The sequence below is a fragment of the Lepisosteus oculatus genome, chromosome 5 (assembly GCF_040954835.1).
Source record: "Lepisosteus oculatus isolate fLepOcu1 chromosome 5, fLepOcu1.hap2, whole genome shotgun sequence".
In the NCBI taxonomy this organism is placed as follows: domain Eukaryota; kingdom Metazoa; phylum Chordata; class Actinopteri; order Semionotiformes; family Lepisosteidae; genus Lepisosteus; species Lepisosteus oculatus.
Window position 1 is genome coordinate 59,351,811 of NC_090700.1, and position 16,898 is coordinate 59,368,708.

The window sequence follows — 16,898 nt, forward strand, 5'->3', positions numbered from 1 at the left end:
CCTTATATTCAACAGGATTTTATAAACTGTACGTAAATGCGAGAGGATCTATATATATGCAGGTATTCCATATGGATCAAAACATAAATTCTAAAATGTCTTTATCTTCTAAAAGGACAGGGGATAGTTTTAAAGAATTAGAAATATTCCAGGCATAATACACGCAATGATGTACCATATGAATAATCTAATGTACAAGAATCTCACTGATACAAGAAACTCAAATGAATAGTAGCAGAATTATACAATACCTAGAGGCTTTAAAAACATTTACTATAATACAGTCTTGCACAAAATAAAGATTATTACAGTGTATGTTAAACATTTTAAAAACGTATACTTCATCATAATTTCACAGAAAACATTGAAAGAGTCAACATTACTGAATTAAATTAAAATTATTTGAAAAGGCAAAATAAAAAAAGCAAAGCTGCAATGACAGTGCTCGTACCCGTGTGAAGCAGGACCCCTGGGCTGTGGAAAGATCCCAAACGCAGACAGAGCGAGCAAACAAACAAGGAACGCAAGATCGGAACCGAGAAATTACCAGAGACGAGATCAGAATCCAGACGTCTTAGGGAATGAAACTCTAAGGCTGAGCCCAGAGTACTGCTAATGTAATGTAGTACGTGGTCTTTAATGTACACCTCTGCACGACACAGGTGGTTTGGCTAATCGCTCGCAGCTGGGGTAGAACTGATCTCATGCCAGAGTGCGTTGTCACAGCAGGCAGCTGACTGACAGCCCCACAAGTCTTAACACCCTCAATAGTTGCAGCCATTAAACAAAAGCATCTTCATAGCATAATCAGAAAACATCAGAGGAAATGCATCGAAAACATTTAGCTGATGCTTCAAGTAATCTTTTTTACCCGCTTTATTCTAACTGCAGGTGTCAGTCCTATTCTAAAACTACGGTACAACTGAAAACAATAACAATAAGGCAGTCGAACGAAACTGTGCCTCCTCATCAAGCAAAAATTGTCACCCATTACATACTATCTTGTGAGTTAAAAAAAAATAAATATAACTACTTTAAAACTATGATCACATAATAATATGCTTGGTCTAATCCACAGATCCAGACTCTACCCTTTCTCTCTTGCTTGGATTTTTGTTTTGCTGACAATGGTTATTTCTTTTTCTATGTAGTTATATTTTAAAAACAGTGGAGATTACTAATAAGCTGCCTTGCACTTCACAAAGCTGTACAAGTTTTACTTGGTGGTCAAGACAAGGGAAGGTTTGGGGTTTCTCTTTTCCTTTCCTGTTGTCTCATCTCCTTAATGACTTCCTCCAGCTTCATGGCCACTTTCAAGTCCCCCTGAACTGCCAGCCTGCCGCTAGTGTAGGCAGCGAAAGGGCGCAGGCTGCCCTCGAACATTGCCAACAGGTCCTCCTCACTCATCTGCAGAACGATGTCAGGAATCCGATCGGGAACGCCTGCTCCAGCCCGGCCTGAACCTGGACAACAAGTAGGAGGACAAAGGCAATGACTCCTTATGTGAAAATTCCTAGCTGACGAATCCCAGCCCTAAACTCAGTGGCCATTGTGTGTTGCTGCCTGGGGGTGACTGCTGACTAGTGAGATGATCCGGAGTCGAACCCAAGACTCTGGAGCTCAACCTGTACTCAGGCAAGTGCCTTTATTGGGAGAGACGCACTGAGCCATGTAAGCTAAGAAATATTCCCTTCAATACTGTAAAAACAATCACATTATAGCATGTCTTGCTTTTGCAGAGTTAGGAAACATCACCGTTCACCTTTCCTCCCGGAGACCCCCAGCAAAACAACAAAACACAGAGCTGGACCAATCAGAACTGTCAACAAGGACCGAGAACAACTAACCCCATATTAGGAAGTTTGTGATGGTTCTTGACATCTTCCCTGAAGGGAAAAGTAAGGGTTTTGTCTGCTCTTTATTTTCAGTGTTAATCTTCACTTTGAAGAATTTCAAAACAACGACCTCAAGTGTTTGCTGCCCTTCACTGTGCAAAACACATGATGTTTTTGGGGAGCAGCTGCACGTTTCTGCAGTCTCGCACCTGAAGTCTCACCTTTACTCAGATCAACAAAATAGCACGTCTCCAGCCCATCACGCAGACGGATGTTGAACTGGAAACAGGCCCCAACCTGGCTGACAAGCCTCTCGGAAAGAAGACTTTTCACAGTAGCCAGCAGCTCATCAGCGCTGCAATGCTTTTCTCTGGCAGGAACAACAGGTCTCTTCTCATCCACAAAGCTAACTGTGTCTCCTGTAGGATGACAGAGATGACTTACTGCCCCAGAGATCTCTTTTACAAAAATGGAACTTGAAAACAATGTGGCCTGAGTGGTAGACAGATTGGAATCAAGTTAGGCAGTTTTTTACATAAATAGGTTTTTTAAAAATCATATGGGCCAATGCTTCATAAAAACTGGTTTGTACAGGTACACTGACTTTATGTTTATTTGCACACGAGTCAGCCAGCTTCCCCTGCTTTAGACTGGAAGTATTTCATTAACCTTCTGGTACACCAACATGACAGGTCGCTAGACATGACAATACAATGAGATTAAAAGGTGTCCTCTCTGCCCCCCGCCTTTCTCCCAAATGCATTAGAATTATATTTCATTCAGAGACTCCAACCTCTGCATTTCAGTCAAGAACGTAACAGAGGTAGAAAACAAAACCAAAACCTGAAATGCTGAGAGAAACATAGAGAAGCATTCAATGACCTTTGCTGTGAGAGGGCATGGACACTCCACTGCTGCCAAGAAAATGCATAGCCAGCTGCTGAATGGGGCCCGTCAGCCCTTCCAGTCCCGGCACAGAGGGAGGCAGGACCAGGGGTCCCAGAGGCGAGTTCTCAGGGGTCTTCAACACAGACTCCACAGTCAGCTCCACGCGGTGCACCTCCAGCCCCCAGGGCCGCGTCTTCTCATTAATGTCTACCTGCAACACAGGAGGAGCGAGGGAGGTCTCTATGTGGCACAGCAAGGAAAAGTGACGGCTTTGATGATGATAACAATAATAATCATTTGTAGTAGTAGTATTCCTCCTTACAGCTAAAGTCCCCACACATCAGCTCTCAGTGGGGAGGAGAGTAATGAAGCCAATTCAGAGATAGAGATTATTAGGAGGCCATGATGGGTAAAGGCCAGGGGGAAATTTGGCCAGGACACCATGGTAACAGCCCTACTCTTTTCCAGAAACACCCTGGGATTTTTAATGTCCACAGAGAGTCAGGGCATAACATCTTTTTTTACAAATTTGAATGCACCATTGGCATTTGTGTACAGTTTGGTAAATATTCAAAATAACAAAACAGTGAACTTGGCACATGCAAACGTTTGGGCTTCCTTAAGTACAACCAGTTCTTAGTAACACCTCCATTAGCAGAAATCGCAGCTTCCAAACATATCCTGCAGCCAGATTAGAGCATTCTGTTCTTGCTTTTGGATTTTTTCCCCAACTCTTCCTTGCAGAACTCTTCTAGCTCAGACATATTCTTCGGTCTTCTCGCACGCACTTCATGTTTCAGATCTCCCCACAGAAGTTCGATAATATTCAAGTCTGGGGACCATGAAGGCCCTTGTAAATACTTAGTCTTTCATTCCTGCAAGTAATTTATGGTTGATTTTGAGTTATGTTGCGGGACTGCTGTCATGCAGAAATATTAAACGTCTTTTAATCAAACGTATCAGACAAATAAAAAAAACAGATATGCCAACTAAGAACAAATGGGCGGTTTACAGTTACAGCCTGGCCAACAGGCTGACACCCCTGTGGCACAGAAGACACAGCAGCAACAGAATAAGAATAGTCAGTAAAAAGTAAAGGACAACACCAGGGCACAATAGCTTTACCAGCTGCAAGTATCATGCAGAAAAGACAATCATTTAACCAAGAACACCTCATATTTGAAGGGGGCCAGTTTCAGCTCACTCTGGAAATTGTTCCCGTCATTGACAGCAGCAAACTGAAATGCCTTGAGTCAGTGGTGGCTTTTGGGAGGTTCAGTGTGATACAAGTACTGTACTGTACCGTGAATTGGAGGATGGTACAGAAGACTGGAGCAGAGTAAGAAAGGAAGGTGTGTAAAGGAGCCAAAAAAGACGATAACCACTATGATTTACCTGAGAAACGGAAGAGCTACTGTGAAGGGGGAGTAAAACGTTCTCAATTCAATGTGGAAGCACACAGCAGCACCGCTTATCACAGTGGCTGATTGAAAGTACAGAACGTGCGGCTACCTGCAGATCCTCGCCCAGTCGGGTTCTTCCCAGCTGGATCTCCTGCACGGTCTTCTTGAGGAGGCGGTGGGTCATGGAGTTCTGGGCCGTCAGCCGCGTGGAGGCGTTCAAGTCCTGCACTGCCACCACGGACATCACCGGATTCCAGATCCGGAACTGGATGTCGGCTCCGACGGACACCAGCCCCCCGTCTTTGGTGGTCACCTGGTACGAGAGAGGCGACCAGCGGCAGGAGCCCCTTACTGTAGCTTGCAGGCAGACACGGCTCTCGGCACAAGTTGGCAGCGCTGCAAGCAATGCGCACAAGGCAGGGTGCACCTTGTACCTCAGTGCAGGGCAGGCACGCCCTCACAGACACACACACACTCACACCTAGGGCCAGTTTCCCCAGAAGCCAATTAACCTTCCCTCCAATGGGATAAAACCCATGTGAACGTTGGAAGAACATGTAACTCCACACAGATAGCGCCCCAGGTCTGTATTTGAACCCAGGGCCCCAGCTGGCCACCCATGTTTACAGCAATTCATCTCTAATTTCATTACCTCTTCGTACTTCGTAGCTTGTTATCTTTCGGATGTATATTTTCCATCTTAAGCCGAGCAGAGAGCCAGACTAACGAAGCCATGCCAGGAGCTATGTCTCCCTGGCTGTGCTCGGATCGGGGAGGGGGTGTGTACCTGGCAGGGTGGGATGTTGAAAGCTCTGGTCCGCAGGTCAACCCTCTGCCACTGCTCAATGAACGGCAGGACCAAGACCACTCCAGGCCCTTTAGGGGGGCGAACCCGCCCCAGGCGGAACGCAACAATCCTCTCGTAATTGGGAACCACCTGTCGGGAGAAACAGGCCCATTGAGGTCCACCTGCTTGAAAAAGAAAGGAACAGCAAACCAGCTCCCAGTACCCATCTCGTTTGGACACTATATTGTAAAAAACGTGCTCTCCATCGGATGAGACGTAAAACCGAGGTCCTGACTCACTGTGGTCAATAAAAATCCCTGGGAGTTTCACAAAAACAATACGGGTGTTACCTGGCACCCTGGCCAAATTTTGATGTTTGGGTGTTTATCCCACTCTTAACTCAGACTGTGTCATAGTGTAATATTTTTTTCAGAAATTACATCATGACACAAATTGGCTCAGAACAGGAAAACGGTTCTGCAGGCCGGTACAGTTTTGTAGCAGATCACTGTTGTAGAATGTAAAGCAAAAAAGCCGCCTTACCTTGAGAACAAACCAAGCCGACACAGGGAATGTGACCACGGTAAAGACAAAAACCAGGAAAGTGACAATCAGGTGGCACACCCAAGAAAGCCAGCTCTGCGACCTGTCTGATCCAGGGAACAAAGACAGGGGACTGACGTCAAAATGAATCACAACAAGTACTGCTTCATCAGAACAAGATGTAAAAAGGAAATCAAGATTTTATTTATCAGCGTGAAATTAACGCGCGTTTCTTCCTTGGCAGCTCTCCCCTCTACAATGTTGTTTTTAGAAAACGGATTATCTCAGTATGATCTGGCAGAGAGAAGACTCGGGCATATTATACAAACCTTCCAGTAATAAACATTACTTTCATTTAGGGCGAAACGAACATAAATGATGGAAGGCTGGCGTTTAATATCACGTTGTGTTATTGCGTAGACCAGACAGTAATTTTCCGCACTACGTTAGAACCACTATAGCCGCGTCACCTACATTCCTCAGAGAAAGGATCTAGCAGAGAACTGTCGATGGGTATTGATGGAAGATGTTTCTGTGATGAGCTACTACTCAGCACTTTGTATTTTTAGCTGGCTGTCATGTGAAACTGGAATTCAGGATAAATCACCTCTCTATTTAAGTACGGTTATCACCTGTAAAGTCGTTCTCTGAGATTCTGGGGACATAGTCGAAAGAGCTCCCTGCGTGGCTACACTGGACAATGCTCTCAGCAGAAACGTAGAGACCGGGACTGGACTGCAACACCGCGTCCTTCTGCGGCAGAGCACGGTACTCGTATCCCGAAGGCCTGCCAAACATCGTCCTGGTCGTGCTGGCGTTATTGCGGTGTCCCTCAGTGATCAGCGTGACTAGCCCCCTTTTTTAGAAGTTAAACCAGAAACGGGAAAAGCGGCGTCGCTACCCATTTGTGTTTTCTCGCTGCCTTAGACACAGCCCCGCCTTCCTTCTTATTTATTCTGACTCCCCACTACGCTCAGAAAGAAGAGAGCGCAACTACGGGAGGCCCTTACGTCTCCCCCTCGCTTACCAAGGGCTCCCTCAGCTGGACTGGATGCCTAATGATTTCAAGAAAAACTTTAACACCTGCCTGCCTGGAAACGGGGAAGCACGCTAGAAATCAGCCATTGCTTCGAATTTAAAACACCTGCCAGAGGCGCAGGCTCTAAGGCCAAAGTACAGACAGCATGTGGGCTCCCCGCTTCAGTAGTCTCTGACCCGCTTGCTTCCAGTTGCTACCTTACCTGATCCGCCCTGTGTTTACAAAGACCGCGAATAAGGTAACCATAACTGCACGATAGTTTATCGTTTCACAAATGCGCAGGAACAGACTACAGAGAGTCATCAAAATGATGCTTGCAGTCTGTCTCCACTTATGAATCAATTGTTAAGCTGGGGCAAATGTCTTCGTAGGTGGTTGCTTTTGTGAATACCGTTGGTTTACGGATTTGGAAAGTGCACAGATTCCCGCTTTAGGTTCAAAACCTAATTATCTGTTGAATTTGATTTGCGTGCTGGGTTACGTGGTGTTACCTGCCGGGGGGTCAGGTGGGTCCTGAAGTCCAGGAGTGGGTGAAATGCTCCCCTCCCGTGTGTAAAGCGATCTGGGATGCCGGGATAAAAACATTATACAGGAGCCAGTTGTTGGATTATTGTTAATGTATCTTTTCTTCTGTCACACAAAATAATAATAATAATAATAGCTTATTATTATAAACACTTAGATAGCGCTTTTCTGGACACCCCACTCAAAGCTCTTTACAGGTAATGGGGATCCCCTCCACCACCACCAGTGTGCAGCCCCAACTGGATGATGCGACGGCAGCCATAGTGCGCCAGTAAACTCACCACACATCAGTTATCAGTGGGGAGGAGAGCAGAGTGATGAAGCCAATTCATAGATGGGGATTATTAGGAGGCCATGATTGGTAAGGGCTAATGGGGAAATTTGGCCAGGACGCCAGGGTAACAACCTGGGATTTTTAATGACCACAGAGAGTCAGGACCTCGGTTTTTATGTCTCATCTGAAGGACGGCGCCTGTTTACAGTATAACGTCCCCGTTACTATACTGGGGCATTAGGACCCACATGGACCACAGGGTGAGCGCCCCCTGCTGGCACCACTAACACCTCTTCCAGCAGCAACGTTAGTTTTTCCCAGGAGGTCTTCCATCCAGGTACAGACCAGGCTCACACCTGCTGAGCTTCAGTGGGTTTCCAGTTGTGAGCTGCAGAGTGATATGGCTGCTGGCTTAAAGACGCCCATGCTTCTGAAGAACGTTTCGGGAGGGAAAAAAAAAGGATAAAATATCACTAACCTGAATGGATTGGTTTAGGGCAATGGAAACTTTCGGCTGTTGGGAAAAGGCAAATACACTGGAAAGGGAATGTGCGTTTCAGTATATGTTCGGATTAGAGATCAGTGTTATTACTGTGGCCAATATGCACCAGTTTTGTTTTGCAAATAAAGTAGTTCGGACCAGGGTTCCACACGCACTGCACCAGACCTACCAGAGAAACTATACTGTTTATACAGTGCATATATGATCAGATCTTTTCTAGAGCAGCTCTGTGCGATACATGATTACTGCCGTTTCTACATCTTGTCTCCTGACTGAGGGCACACAACGTGACATGGGCGAGCACGTTGTCCGTCTATTAAAACCTGTGCAAACAACGTCAATTCTCCATTTCAGACTTCAATTTATCTGTCATAGGCGCAAGTGCAATGAAATGCCTATTTGCATAAATGCTCCAATACAAAGACGTTGAGGAAACACCGACATAAACAGCAGCAGGAACAACAGCAAAGTTAAATAACACCCGACCTAAAAAAAAGTGAGAAACCAGAATGATTGTTATCTTCAGCAATACACCCAACTTACATAAAACGCAGCGCAAACAATGTGCAAGAAAACATCAGTGTGAGACCGTGGATAAGACAATAACGTTTAAAACTTCCTGTGTGGTGGTACTTTCGTTTCACACTATGCCATTCCTCACGTTAGGAAGTTACCTTATGAATGTAAGTTGATAATTATGGGAATAGGCAGGGGGTTTCTATTAAGGTTAAATTAAGGAACTGGTGGATTTATTGTTTGGACGGACAAACATTTTCTGGGTGTTACATAATGTTAACGAAATTGAGATGTCTGTAGTCAGGAAGTGCCGTATGTTTTCTGCTCTCTTGTTCTGAATATTTACTTTTTGCGTCAGGTGCTGAAAAAGAAACTTGTATATGCGCACTTGATACATAACATAAGTCACATAGCAGCCGGAGAAGGAATAGCAGACAACTGAGGTAGAATTCAATGACGACTTCTTATGGAAGAAGCAGTCGTTGAATCTGGAAGTACGCGCCTTTACCAAAGAGAAAAGTGAGAAACCAGAATGACTGTTATCTTCAGCAATACACCCAACTTACATAAAACGCAGCGCAAACAATGTGCAAGAAAACATCAGTGTGAGACCGTGGTAGAGGTAGAAGTCAGAAATACAACACAATACAATACAGGAGGTGCATAAATCCTGACAAAATGTCATATTCTCAGGGAGGAACAGTAGGATACAGTTCACTTTGCGTGAGAAGCCGTCACGTACTGTAGTCAGTAGTATTCATGGAACCTGCAATTAACGCGTTTACTTTTTTGTATTAGATTATGGGAGTATTTGCTAAAAATGGTGTATCCATGGAGTTTCCACGTGATTTCCTATAATGTTTACAACCTTATATCGGTTTCACAGAAATCGGAAGTAGCCTAGGCTAGCTTTCATAACTCGGTCTTAGTCACAGTATCGTTTCAAAACAAACTCACCTGTCCCTCCCTAAGACGAAACCCTGGAGGCACAGCGGCGCTGTACTTAAACAGTGCGAAGAAACCTTCTCACCAGCTGCACTTAGCGCCTGTTATCCTGGGACCTGATCGAGAAAATACTTTTTTTTTTAGATCTACGCACATTTAAAGGATTTTTTTTCCATTCTGTTTTTGACCCACATAAAGTATTAATAACGACTGCACAATATACAATGGTAAGTAAACGTCTGTTTTGCTTTTAGACTTCAATAACTAATCAAAATAATAGAGTCAAGACAGTGTTTCTTCGCTCCTACTTTCAAACCGACATGGAAATTGTAATAGAGGGGTCATTGAATATAAAATCTCCATGAAAGTTCAACATCCCTTTAGGATACTTTAAAAAATCCTAAGCGAAGAGTTATATGTTTCCTTTAAAGCTTGAGCTGTATTTACAACACGGCAGATGGGACGTCATCGTGGAGCGGAGTTAGGTCCGGTATGGGATTCAGCAATGGGGTGGACGAGCTGGCTGGGTGAAATACAGTCCCACAATATCTCTGAAGGGTGCTTGGGCGAGCTGATGGCGCTGTCCTGTCCAGACTTGAGGCCAGTACTAGGAATAACGTGTGAAGTGCAAAGCTTTGTTTTTGAATGTTTTGGGGCTCTTTTTAGGAGAGTGCTAGGAATGCTAAATGCAACTTAAAATGCGTTGTCTTTTTCCCCCCCCTCAAAGAACTCTGCACCAAACACAAGGGGAAACGCTACCCAGAGTCAGTCTGAGTACACCCTTGTGTTTTTCGATTTGGAGACCACAGGACTGGGTACAGTAATTCTTCTGTCTTCCATCATAAATTGTGTAAACGCCATTGGGGTGCTAGATAGCTGCAAATCAAAGTACCTTTTAATATTCTATAAATAATTACTGATTAATTTATATTTGTTACTGGATTACAAATGGTTTTTAAATTATTTAAATAGTCCTGGAACACCTGCATTTCTTAACAAAGGATTTACGCTAATTTTAACATTCTATATTGATTAATCTGTCTTTAATTGCTAGAATTACATGGTTGTATTAACTGGAATATCAATCAACATTTTCTACATTTCATTCTTATACATACAGGGTTTGAGTCTAAATTTACAATACATACATGACATTTGCAAGAGTTCCATACACCCGAAGAAGGCTCCACAGCCGAAAGGTTGTGTTTCTTTTCTTCTTTTTTCAAATCAAATCAAAGTTTATTTATCAGATGCTCAACAATACAGCGTGCAGCAGTAGTTGCTGGCAATGAAATGTCTTTTCTGCGAGCTCACAAAAATCACAAGAATGGAATAAACCTTTATTTGTTCATTTACAAGAAGGGAAGACTTTGCATCAGTCTAGTTCTTTTCAAGAAAAAATAAACTATGGCTTCTAATTTTTTTAAGCCCTGTATATTAACTCGGAAGCAATGTATAATCATTTCATGTCCATGGTAGTCGTGCTGTTGTTCCATGCATGTTAAAAAAGACAGCATCAGATTGTTGGAGAGGGCCATTAGAACTAATGTTTATGAAAAAAGATGTCTAAATATCTAATATCTCTAAATTATAAATATGGGCTATTTATGTCTTCCAAGAAATTGAAGAAAGTTGCAGTGCAGATGATGTTTTCATTAGCAGACATGTACGGTCTATAGTCAGGAAGTGAATATTTCCAAAACCACAGTGAAATGTTTAAAAATTCCTATGTGGTGGTACTTTTGTTTCCCACTGAGCCTCACGTTAGGAAGTTGCCTTATGAATGTAAGTTGATAATCATGAGAATAGGTAGGGGGTTTCTATTAAGGTTAAATTAAGGAACTGGTGGATTTATTGTTTGGACACTTATACAAGTATTTCTGAAAAAGACAAATATTTTCTGGGTGTTACATAATGTTAATGAAGTTGAGATGTCTGTAGTCAGAAAGTGCCGTATGTTTTCTGCTATCTTGTTCTGAATATTTACTTTTTGCATCAGGTGCGGAAAAAGAAACTTGTATATGCGCCCTTGATACATAACATAAGTCACATAGCAGCCGGAGAAGGAATAGCAGACAACTCTGGACAAAGGCTGCACCTTCAAAGAAAAAGAAGGAAAACGAGCTGATGTATTAACTGTACCGGTTGTCTTCTACACAGATGTTGCTGCGTGCGACATCGTCCAGCTGTCTGCTATCAGTGGAGAAGAGACCTTCAATCTTCACATGGTTCCTCGCTGTAGGATGACAGACGAGGCCTCCAGGATCACTGGGTTCACTGTCCAGGGCCAGGCCTTGCTTCTGCATGGGGGCCCTGTGAAGACAGTGACCCACGGAGAGGCTTTATCCTCCTTCATTGACTTTCTTCGCTCTTTCCACCAGCCCCTGCTCGTAGCCCACAATGCCAAGAGATTCGATTGCCCTGTGCTGTCTAGGGCTCTTGATGAGTTCTCCCTCAAGGATGAATTCCAACAGGTTGTTGCTGGTTTTCTGGACACTTTCCTCCTGAGCAAAGAACTTTTAGCCGCCACTAAAGTCAATAAGTACTCCCAGCAGTATCTGGTCAAGCTTTTCCTCCACAAGACCTATATGGCGCACAATGCCTTAGAGGATGTCAGAGCTCTGCAGGAGCTTTATAATAAGTGGAATCCAGCCCCAGCTATGGTCCGCAAGCAGCGCTTCTCTCTAGAGTCTAGACAGTGCTGAGATTTTATTGCTTCAGTCTTTTTCAAAACGGCAGACTTCTTGTTAAAAAGATACACGGTCCGTTTGGTATCTTTTAAAGGAAAACATTTGAAAAGTGAATGGCAGTATTCTATTTTTTACATGACGTAACAAGCACATTTATTTTCAAATATGAATTTGATTAGTGTTGCATTACTATGAAATAGCTGAAACAATTATTTTTCTCATCAGTCGTGACTGAAGATAATCCTTCCCGTTATTGCATGTTGAGAACCTTTTGTGTACTTAGTCCTCTCTCAAGGACTCTGGAATTTGTTTAATTTAGGACTTTGGAACAATAATGTGTTCTAAAATTATTTGTAATTTAGTATGATTTTCTTTAAATGCTTTCTTTCATCAATTGAATTAAAAAGTTACATGAAAAATGTTAAACGGTATGATTTCAGAATAACAGATCTTTCACAAATCAACAAAATGAATCTTAAAAATATTTGCACTTTAAAATGATATCTGGAATCAGTCATGGATATTATTTGATCTTCAACACATTGTAAATTTAAACTGGATTATAAATTTAGCTTGAGTTTTTTTTTGTCATTGCATCAAAATGTAAAATACCTCATTTGTTTTTTTTTAAATAATAATTTAAGTAATTATGATTCATATGTTTGTCTGGTGTACATTTTTATTAAATGAGATATACATAGAAAGAGAAAAATATAATGTCTTAGATTATTTGATTTCATCGCACATATTAATACACATTTTCCATGGTCCACTAGACCAACATGTAAAGGAATGTATTCAAATTACAGCTGTTTTAAAACTTATTTAGCAGTTTTTCTAGCCAGGTTGACTTACAGTTCATACAGTCAATGCGATAAGTGGATACATGATAGATTTGCCATAGAAATAGTATATAGTCTATATATAATTATTCTTATATCAGTATTTTATAAATAAAATTTATATTTTATAATAATATAAATTTATTCCCTGCTGAAAAAAAGAAGAAAGAAAACACAACGTTTCGGCCGTGGAGCCTTCATCAGCCTTCCTCTCCACGACCGAAACGTTGTGTTTTCTTTCTTCTTTTTTTCAGCAGGGAATAAACCTGTTACTTGTTCCTTTGCAGCCTACGCATGCTGAAGCAGCTACCCACCTGAACTTATAATATAAATGGTATATTATCTGTTCCTGCTTAGTGCAGATGTCTCCAAATGGAATAGTTTTGTGGAATGTATTTGTGAATTCCTTACTTATTGTGACATGAGCGGTATGCTTTTTGCATGGTCTTAAGTGTGTAAACCTTTTCCAGTTAAAATAGATAATGCATTTACTTGTATACTGTATAGTGCTTCTCATCCCAGAGAGTCCCACGGCGCTTTACAGAGCACTCACCTGGGTGATGCACGGCTGCCATTGTGTGCCTGCAGCCCTACTACACAGGTGAAGAAGTAAGAAACTGCTTCATTAAGAGGGAATCTTAGGGAGGCCACGTTTTTAAATCCAAGAATGAAATTTAGACCATACCCCAGGGATAAGACCCCTGCTGTTTCCAGAAGTAGCATGGGATATTTATTGACCAGGTAGTCAGGGCCTCGAGCGAATATCTCCCCCAAAGGACAATTCCTCCTAATGCACAGCAACTCTGATCACTGGACTAGGTGTCAGCTAGTAAATTCAGATCCAGTGAGAAGAGTGCCTCCTACTGGTCCACCAACGCCACACCAGTACTGACTATGCCCTGCTCTTCCTTAGCTTCTGAGATTAGGCCACAAGGTGACAACACTGCTTCCAGTTTTATGTTTATAGGGTTATCGTCTTACATGGATTAAAGGAGAAGCTAGGGTCTAAAGCATAGTGTGTGGTCTTTATTGTACAGAATGAGAGGGGAATGCCACAGCTCAAATGGAAGCAAAACAGCAGACTGCTGAAATATGTGAAGCTGTGGCTCAGAACAGACTGATTGATCCCCAGCAGCATCACCAAGCTTCTGTAAATGTGTTTTCATGAGTGGTGGAAGCGAAATGATTTGCTGGGGGGAGAGGCTGTCGGAAATCAGCATCCGAAAATTATTAAATCTAACTTTGAGGTTGAGAACCTGTTGAGATTGAATTTACAATGAGAAAGAAAGTATATAAGGAAATCTACCTTAAATTGATTGTGTTGATCGGATATTGTCAAAGAAAATTTTTTGCAAATGGAAGTATCATGTCAAGATGAAGTGATTGTTATTTAGAAATGTCTTTTTTCGTAACAAATGTAAAGTGTACACAGCATTATGATGATGGTGGATTCGGAGGCAGATGGTTATGCAGTTTGAAGGTACTGTATGTCAGGTGTATGTCAAGGCTCAGTCCATCTGCTCAGGACCATTCTGAAAGGAGAACACAAGGACAGCCTCTCGGGGGAAAAGGCTGGAATTACAGTTTACAAGTCTGGAACTGATTTTCTCCTTCCACTTTAGTCTTTTGGTTACATCAAGAAAGCTGCAGTTTGTCTCAAGATGTTTCTATTGTAACACACATTTTCTTTGTACTTTCATTAGTAAATACAGTTCTTCTAGGGTTTTTAAATAGGGTATTTCATAATTCAGCTGTGGATCAGCTGTGTTCTTCTATTTTTTACATTTCTCAGGCCAAAGTACACATAAACACTTTGTGGAACATACCCTTTTGTAAATGGAGACATTTTATATCTAATTTAATTATAATATATGTAATTGTTTCTTGCTTGGAACAATGTTATTGTCAAGTGAAACAGCGGTCAGCACAATTTCAGTATAAAACCTAATGCCTCATCTTCTGTTCTAGAATTTACAGATTAGGTATCTTCAATGTTTTTAATATATATTTCAACACTTTGTGTGTTGCTGTCCATACGTACAGTATAATGGTGAAAAATCTGAATCATTTTAATTCTTTTACAGAATTAAAAGACCAATGGAATGTAATGCATTCGCAGTGGCCTCTTCTGCCTCATGTAATCTTCACCGCAGTCTTGTTTTCTTCGATCTCGAAACCACTGGACTTGGTAATTATATATTACATTTATATAGTATCTTTCTTCAGATAATTAAGTTTAAATCTATTGTAAACCCCTCACTGTGGAAAAGTATTCCTGTTGCAGATGTTTTAGCTGAGGTCAGTATGTGTCGTACTGCCAGTTTACAAACTGACAAGGATGTTGATGTACAGCATATAGTTATTACTAGTTGTTTATAATCCCCTTTTGTCATGTATGGGGAAGAGGGGAGTAGACTAACAATACGATTTATTTACAATGATTCTTCTGTGCATTTTCAGCAAGTTTGAGCTTTATTTTCTCTCTGACATTGTTTTCCATGAGTGGGGGGTAAAGGACTGATTGCAGATTGTGACACTACTTTTTGACTGCAGTCTTGGAGAACGGAGCAGTAACAACACATCAATTGTGCCTTTGCAAACAGGTCCAAGGTGTGATATCGTACAGTTGTCCGCTGTAAGTGGAGACCACACGTTTAATGTCTACATGGTTCCTCGGCGACCAATCCTTAGAGGGGCCTCAGTTGTCACCGGGTTCACTGTCAGGAGGCGACAGCTGTGGCTCCACAGCCAGGCCCTTCCAACCATCACTCACCGGGAGGCTTTGATATCCTTCGTGGCCTTCCTCCGCATGCTGAACCGCCCTTTTCTGGCAGGGCACAACATCAGGAGGTTTGACTGTCCTGTACTGCTCAAGGTGCTGGATGAGTTCCACCTGAGAGAGGACTTCCAGCAGGCCACCTCCGGCTTCGTGGACACCCTCCTCCTGGCCCGAGAGCTGTTCAGGCACAGCTCCATCCGGAGCTATCGCCAGGAGCACCTGGTGAGGGCCTGCCTCGGGACCTCCTACCAAGCGCACAATGCTCTGGAAGACGTCAAGGCTCTGCAGCGGCTCTTCCGCGCCTGGGCGCCCAGGTCAGAGCAGGTGGTCAGGCACACCTTCACTCTCTCACAGGTGGGAACTCGGAACTCTCGGTGGCCACTCATCTAAGGAAAAGTGATCTCCAAGCACGCTGCAAGAAAACTGGCTGCATGTGGAATTACTCTAGAAGTCTCACCTGCAGAGTCCCTCTAAGAGGCTCCAGAAGCTACTGGAGCCCCTGAAATAAGAGCTGTGGAAGGGCTGCTTTGGAGCCACAATTGGCAATATCACTGACTTCCTGGAACTTCAAAAGCAGCCTTAACCCAGCAGAGCTGTCTCTGAAACACGAACTGGCTTCAGCGCCAGTTGAGCCTCAGAGACTTGGTTCACAGGAATCTTGAGGCAAATAAAATTAACATTTGCGTTTATTAAATTAAAACCACTGAGAAGGAAAGACCTTTTGCTTCTCTACATACCAATGTTTAAGTTAACAGAATGGGCGTTTTGCTAGAGGCTGTTTTATTTCCACAGCAGTGTGATTTCTTGGACTTCAGAATCAAATGTGCCAAGTTCTAATAATTATGATCAAGGCAGAAAGAAAATTTATAAAAGACACTGCCTGTTTAGGAAAAGCATCTGTTATCTTTCATTTTATTGTTTTATTAAATATAAATAAAGTAATGTATTTTTTCAGGTCCACGTGATCTCTAAGGATTTAATAAAGTGTCATAATCTTTTGGTTTTTATTAGTTGTTTTAATTGGGTGTGTTTAATATTATGACGAGACAAAGGAAATATAATTTTACATGTAAAAAAAAATTGCATTGTGGCCATTCACATATTCTTCTATGTTAAACACCTATAAAATACAAGCGGAGCGGAGGCTCTGTGGCTCAGGATCTGCGCCTGTGGCTGGAAGGTTGCTGGTTCAAATCCCGCAGCCGACAGAGGAATCCTACTCCGTTGGGCCCCTGAGCAAGGCCCTTAACCCCCATTGCTCCAGGGGCGCTGTATAAATGGCTGACCCTGCGCTCTGAGTCCAAGCCTCTCTCTCCTTCTGTGTGCTGTG

At 42.6% G+C, this 16,898-nt stretch overlaps 3 protein-coding genes across 6 annotated transcripts; 2 read left to right on the plus strand and 1 right to left on the minus strand.

Annotated features, from left to right (window-relative positions):
• Window positions 1-80: 80 nt before the first annotated feature.
• On the minus strand, window positions 81-6,395 carry stoml1 (stomatin (EPB72)-like 1). The gene is made up of 7 exons (XM_015343709.2): window positions 6,089-6,395; window positions 5,457-5,563; window positions 4,914-5,063; window positions 4,236-4,439; window positions 2,718-2,934; window positions 2,057-2,254; window positions 81-1,463 (listed from the first exon to the last, which is right to left on the minus strand). The coding sequence occupies exons 1-7, from the start codon at window positions 6,252-6,254 to the stop codon at window positions 1,228-1,230; spliced, it is 1,278 nt and encodes a 425-aa protein (XP_015199195.2). The 5' UTR covers window positions 6,255-6,395; the 3' UTR covers window positions 81-1,227.
• Window positions 6,396-6,530: 135 nt separating this feature from the next.
• LOC107076967 (protein PML-like) lies at window positions 6,531-16,575 on the plus strand. 4 transcript variants are annotated; one of them, XM_015343710.2, is made up of 3 exons: window positions 6,531-6,733; window positions 14,874-14,977; window positions 15,393-16,575. In XM_015343710.2, the coding sequence occupies exons 2-3, from the start codon at window positions 14,887-14,889 to the stop codon at window positions 15,956-15,958; spliced, it is 657 nt and encodes a 218-aa protein (XP_015199196.2). In that variant the 5' UTR covers window positions 6,531-6,733; window positions 14,874-14,886; the 3' UTR covers window positions 15,959-16,575. The 4 variants fall into 4 exon arrangements, with proteins under 4 accessions (XP_015199196.2, XP_069046846.1, XP_069046844.1 ...); XM_069190745.1 differs by lacking the exon at window positions 6,531-6,733 and adding an exon at window positions 12,970-13,398; XM_069190743.1 differs by lacking the exon at window positions 6,531-6,733 and adding an exon at window positions 12,970-13,390.
• On the plus strand, window positions 7,627-12,858 carry LOC107076968 (protein PML-like). Its single transcript, XM_015343711.2, has 3 exons — window positions 7,627-9,484; window positions 9,985-10,072; window positions 11,418-12,858. Exons 1-3 carry the CDS (start codon window positions 9,482-9,484, stop codon window positions 11,960-11,962), a joined length of 636 nt encoding a protein of 211 aa, XP_015199197.1. The 5' UTR covers window positions 7,627-9,481; the 3' UTR covers window positions 11,963-12,858.
• Window positions 16,576-16,898: the final 323 nt, after the last annotated feature.

Coding starts and splice junctions, on each gene's coding strand:
- stoml1 (XM_015343709.2), bottom strand. CDS start 6,254: ATGTTTGGCAGGCCTTCGGGATACGAGTACCGTGCTCTGCCGCAGAAG. Junction 5,564..6,088: donor CTCAGAGAACGACTTTACAG/GTGATAACCGTA, acceptor TCCCTGGATCAG/ACAGGTCGCAGAGCTGGCTT. Junction 2,255..2,717: donor CATGCCCTCTCACAGCAAAG/GTCATTGAATGC, acceptor GTCATCCTACAG/GAGACACAGTTAGCTTTGTG.
- LOC107076968 (XM_015343711.2), top strand. Junction 10,073..11,417: donor TTTGGAGACCACAGGACTGG/GTACAGTAATTC, acceptor TCTTCTACACAG/ATGTTGCTGCGTGCGACATC.
- LOC107076967 (XM_069190743.1), top strand. CDS start 13,272: ATGCATTTACTTGTATACTGTATAGTGCTTCTCATCCCAGAGAGTCCC. Junction 13,391..14,873: donor CCTGCAGCCCTACTACACAG/GTGAAGAAGTAA, acceptor ATTCTTTTACAG/AATTAAAAGACCAATGGAAT. Junction 14,978..15,392: donor TCTCGAAACCACTGGACTTG/GTAATTATATAT, acceptor CTTTGCAAACAG/GTCCAAGGTGTGATATCGTA.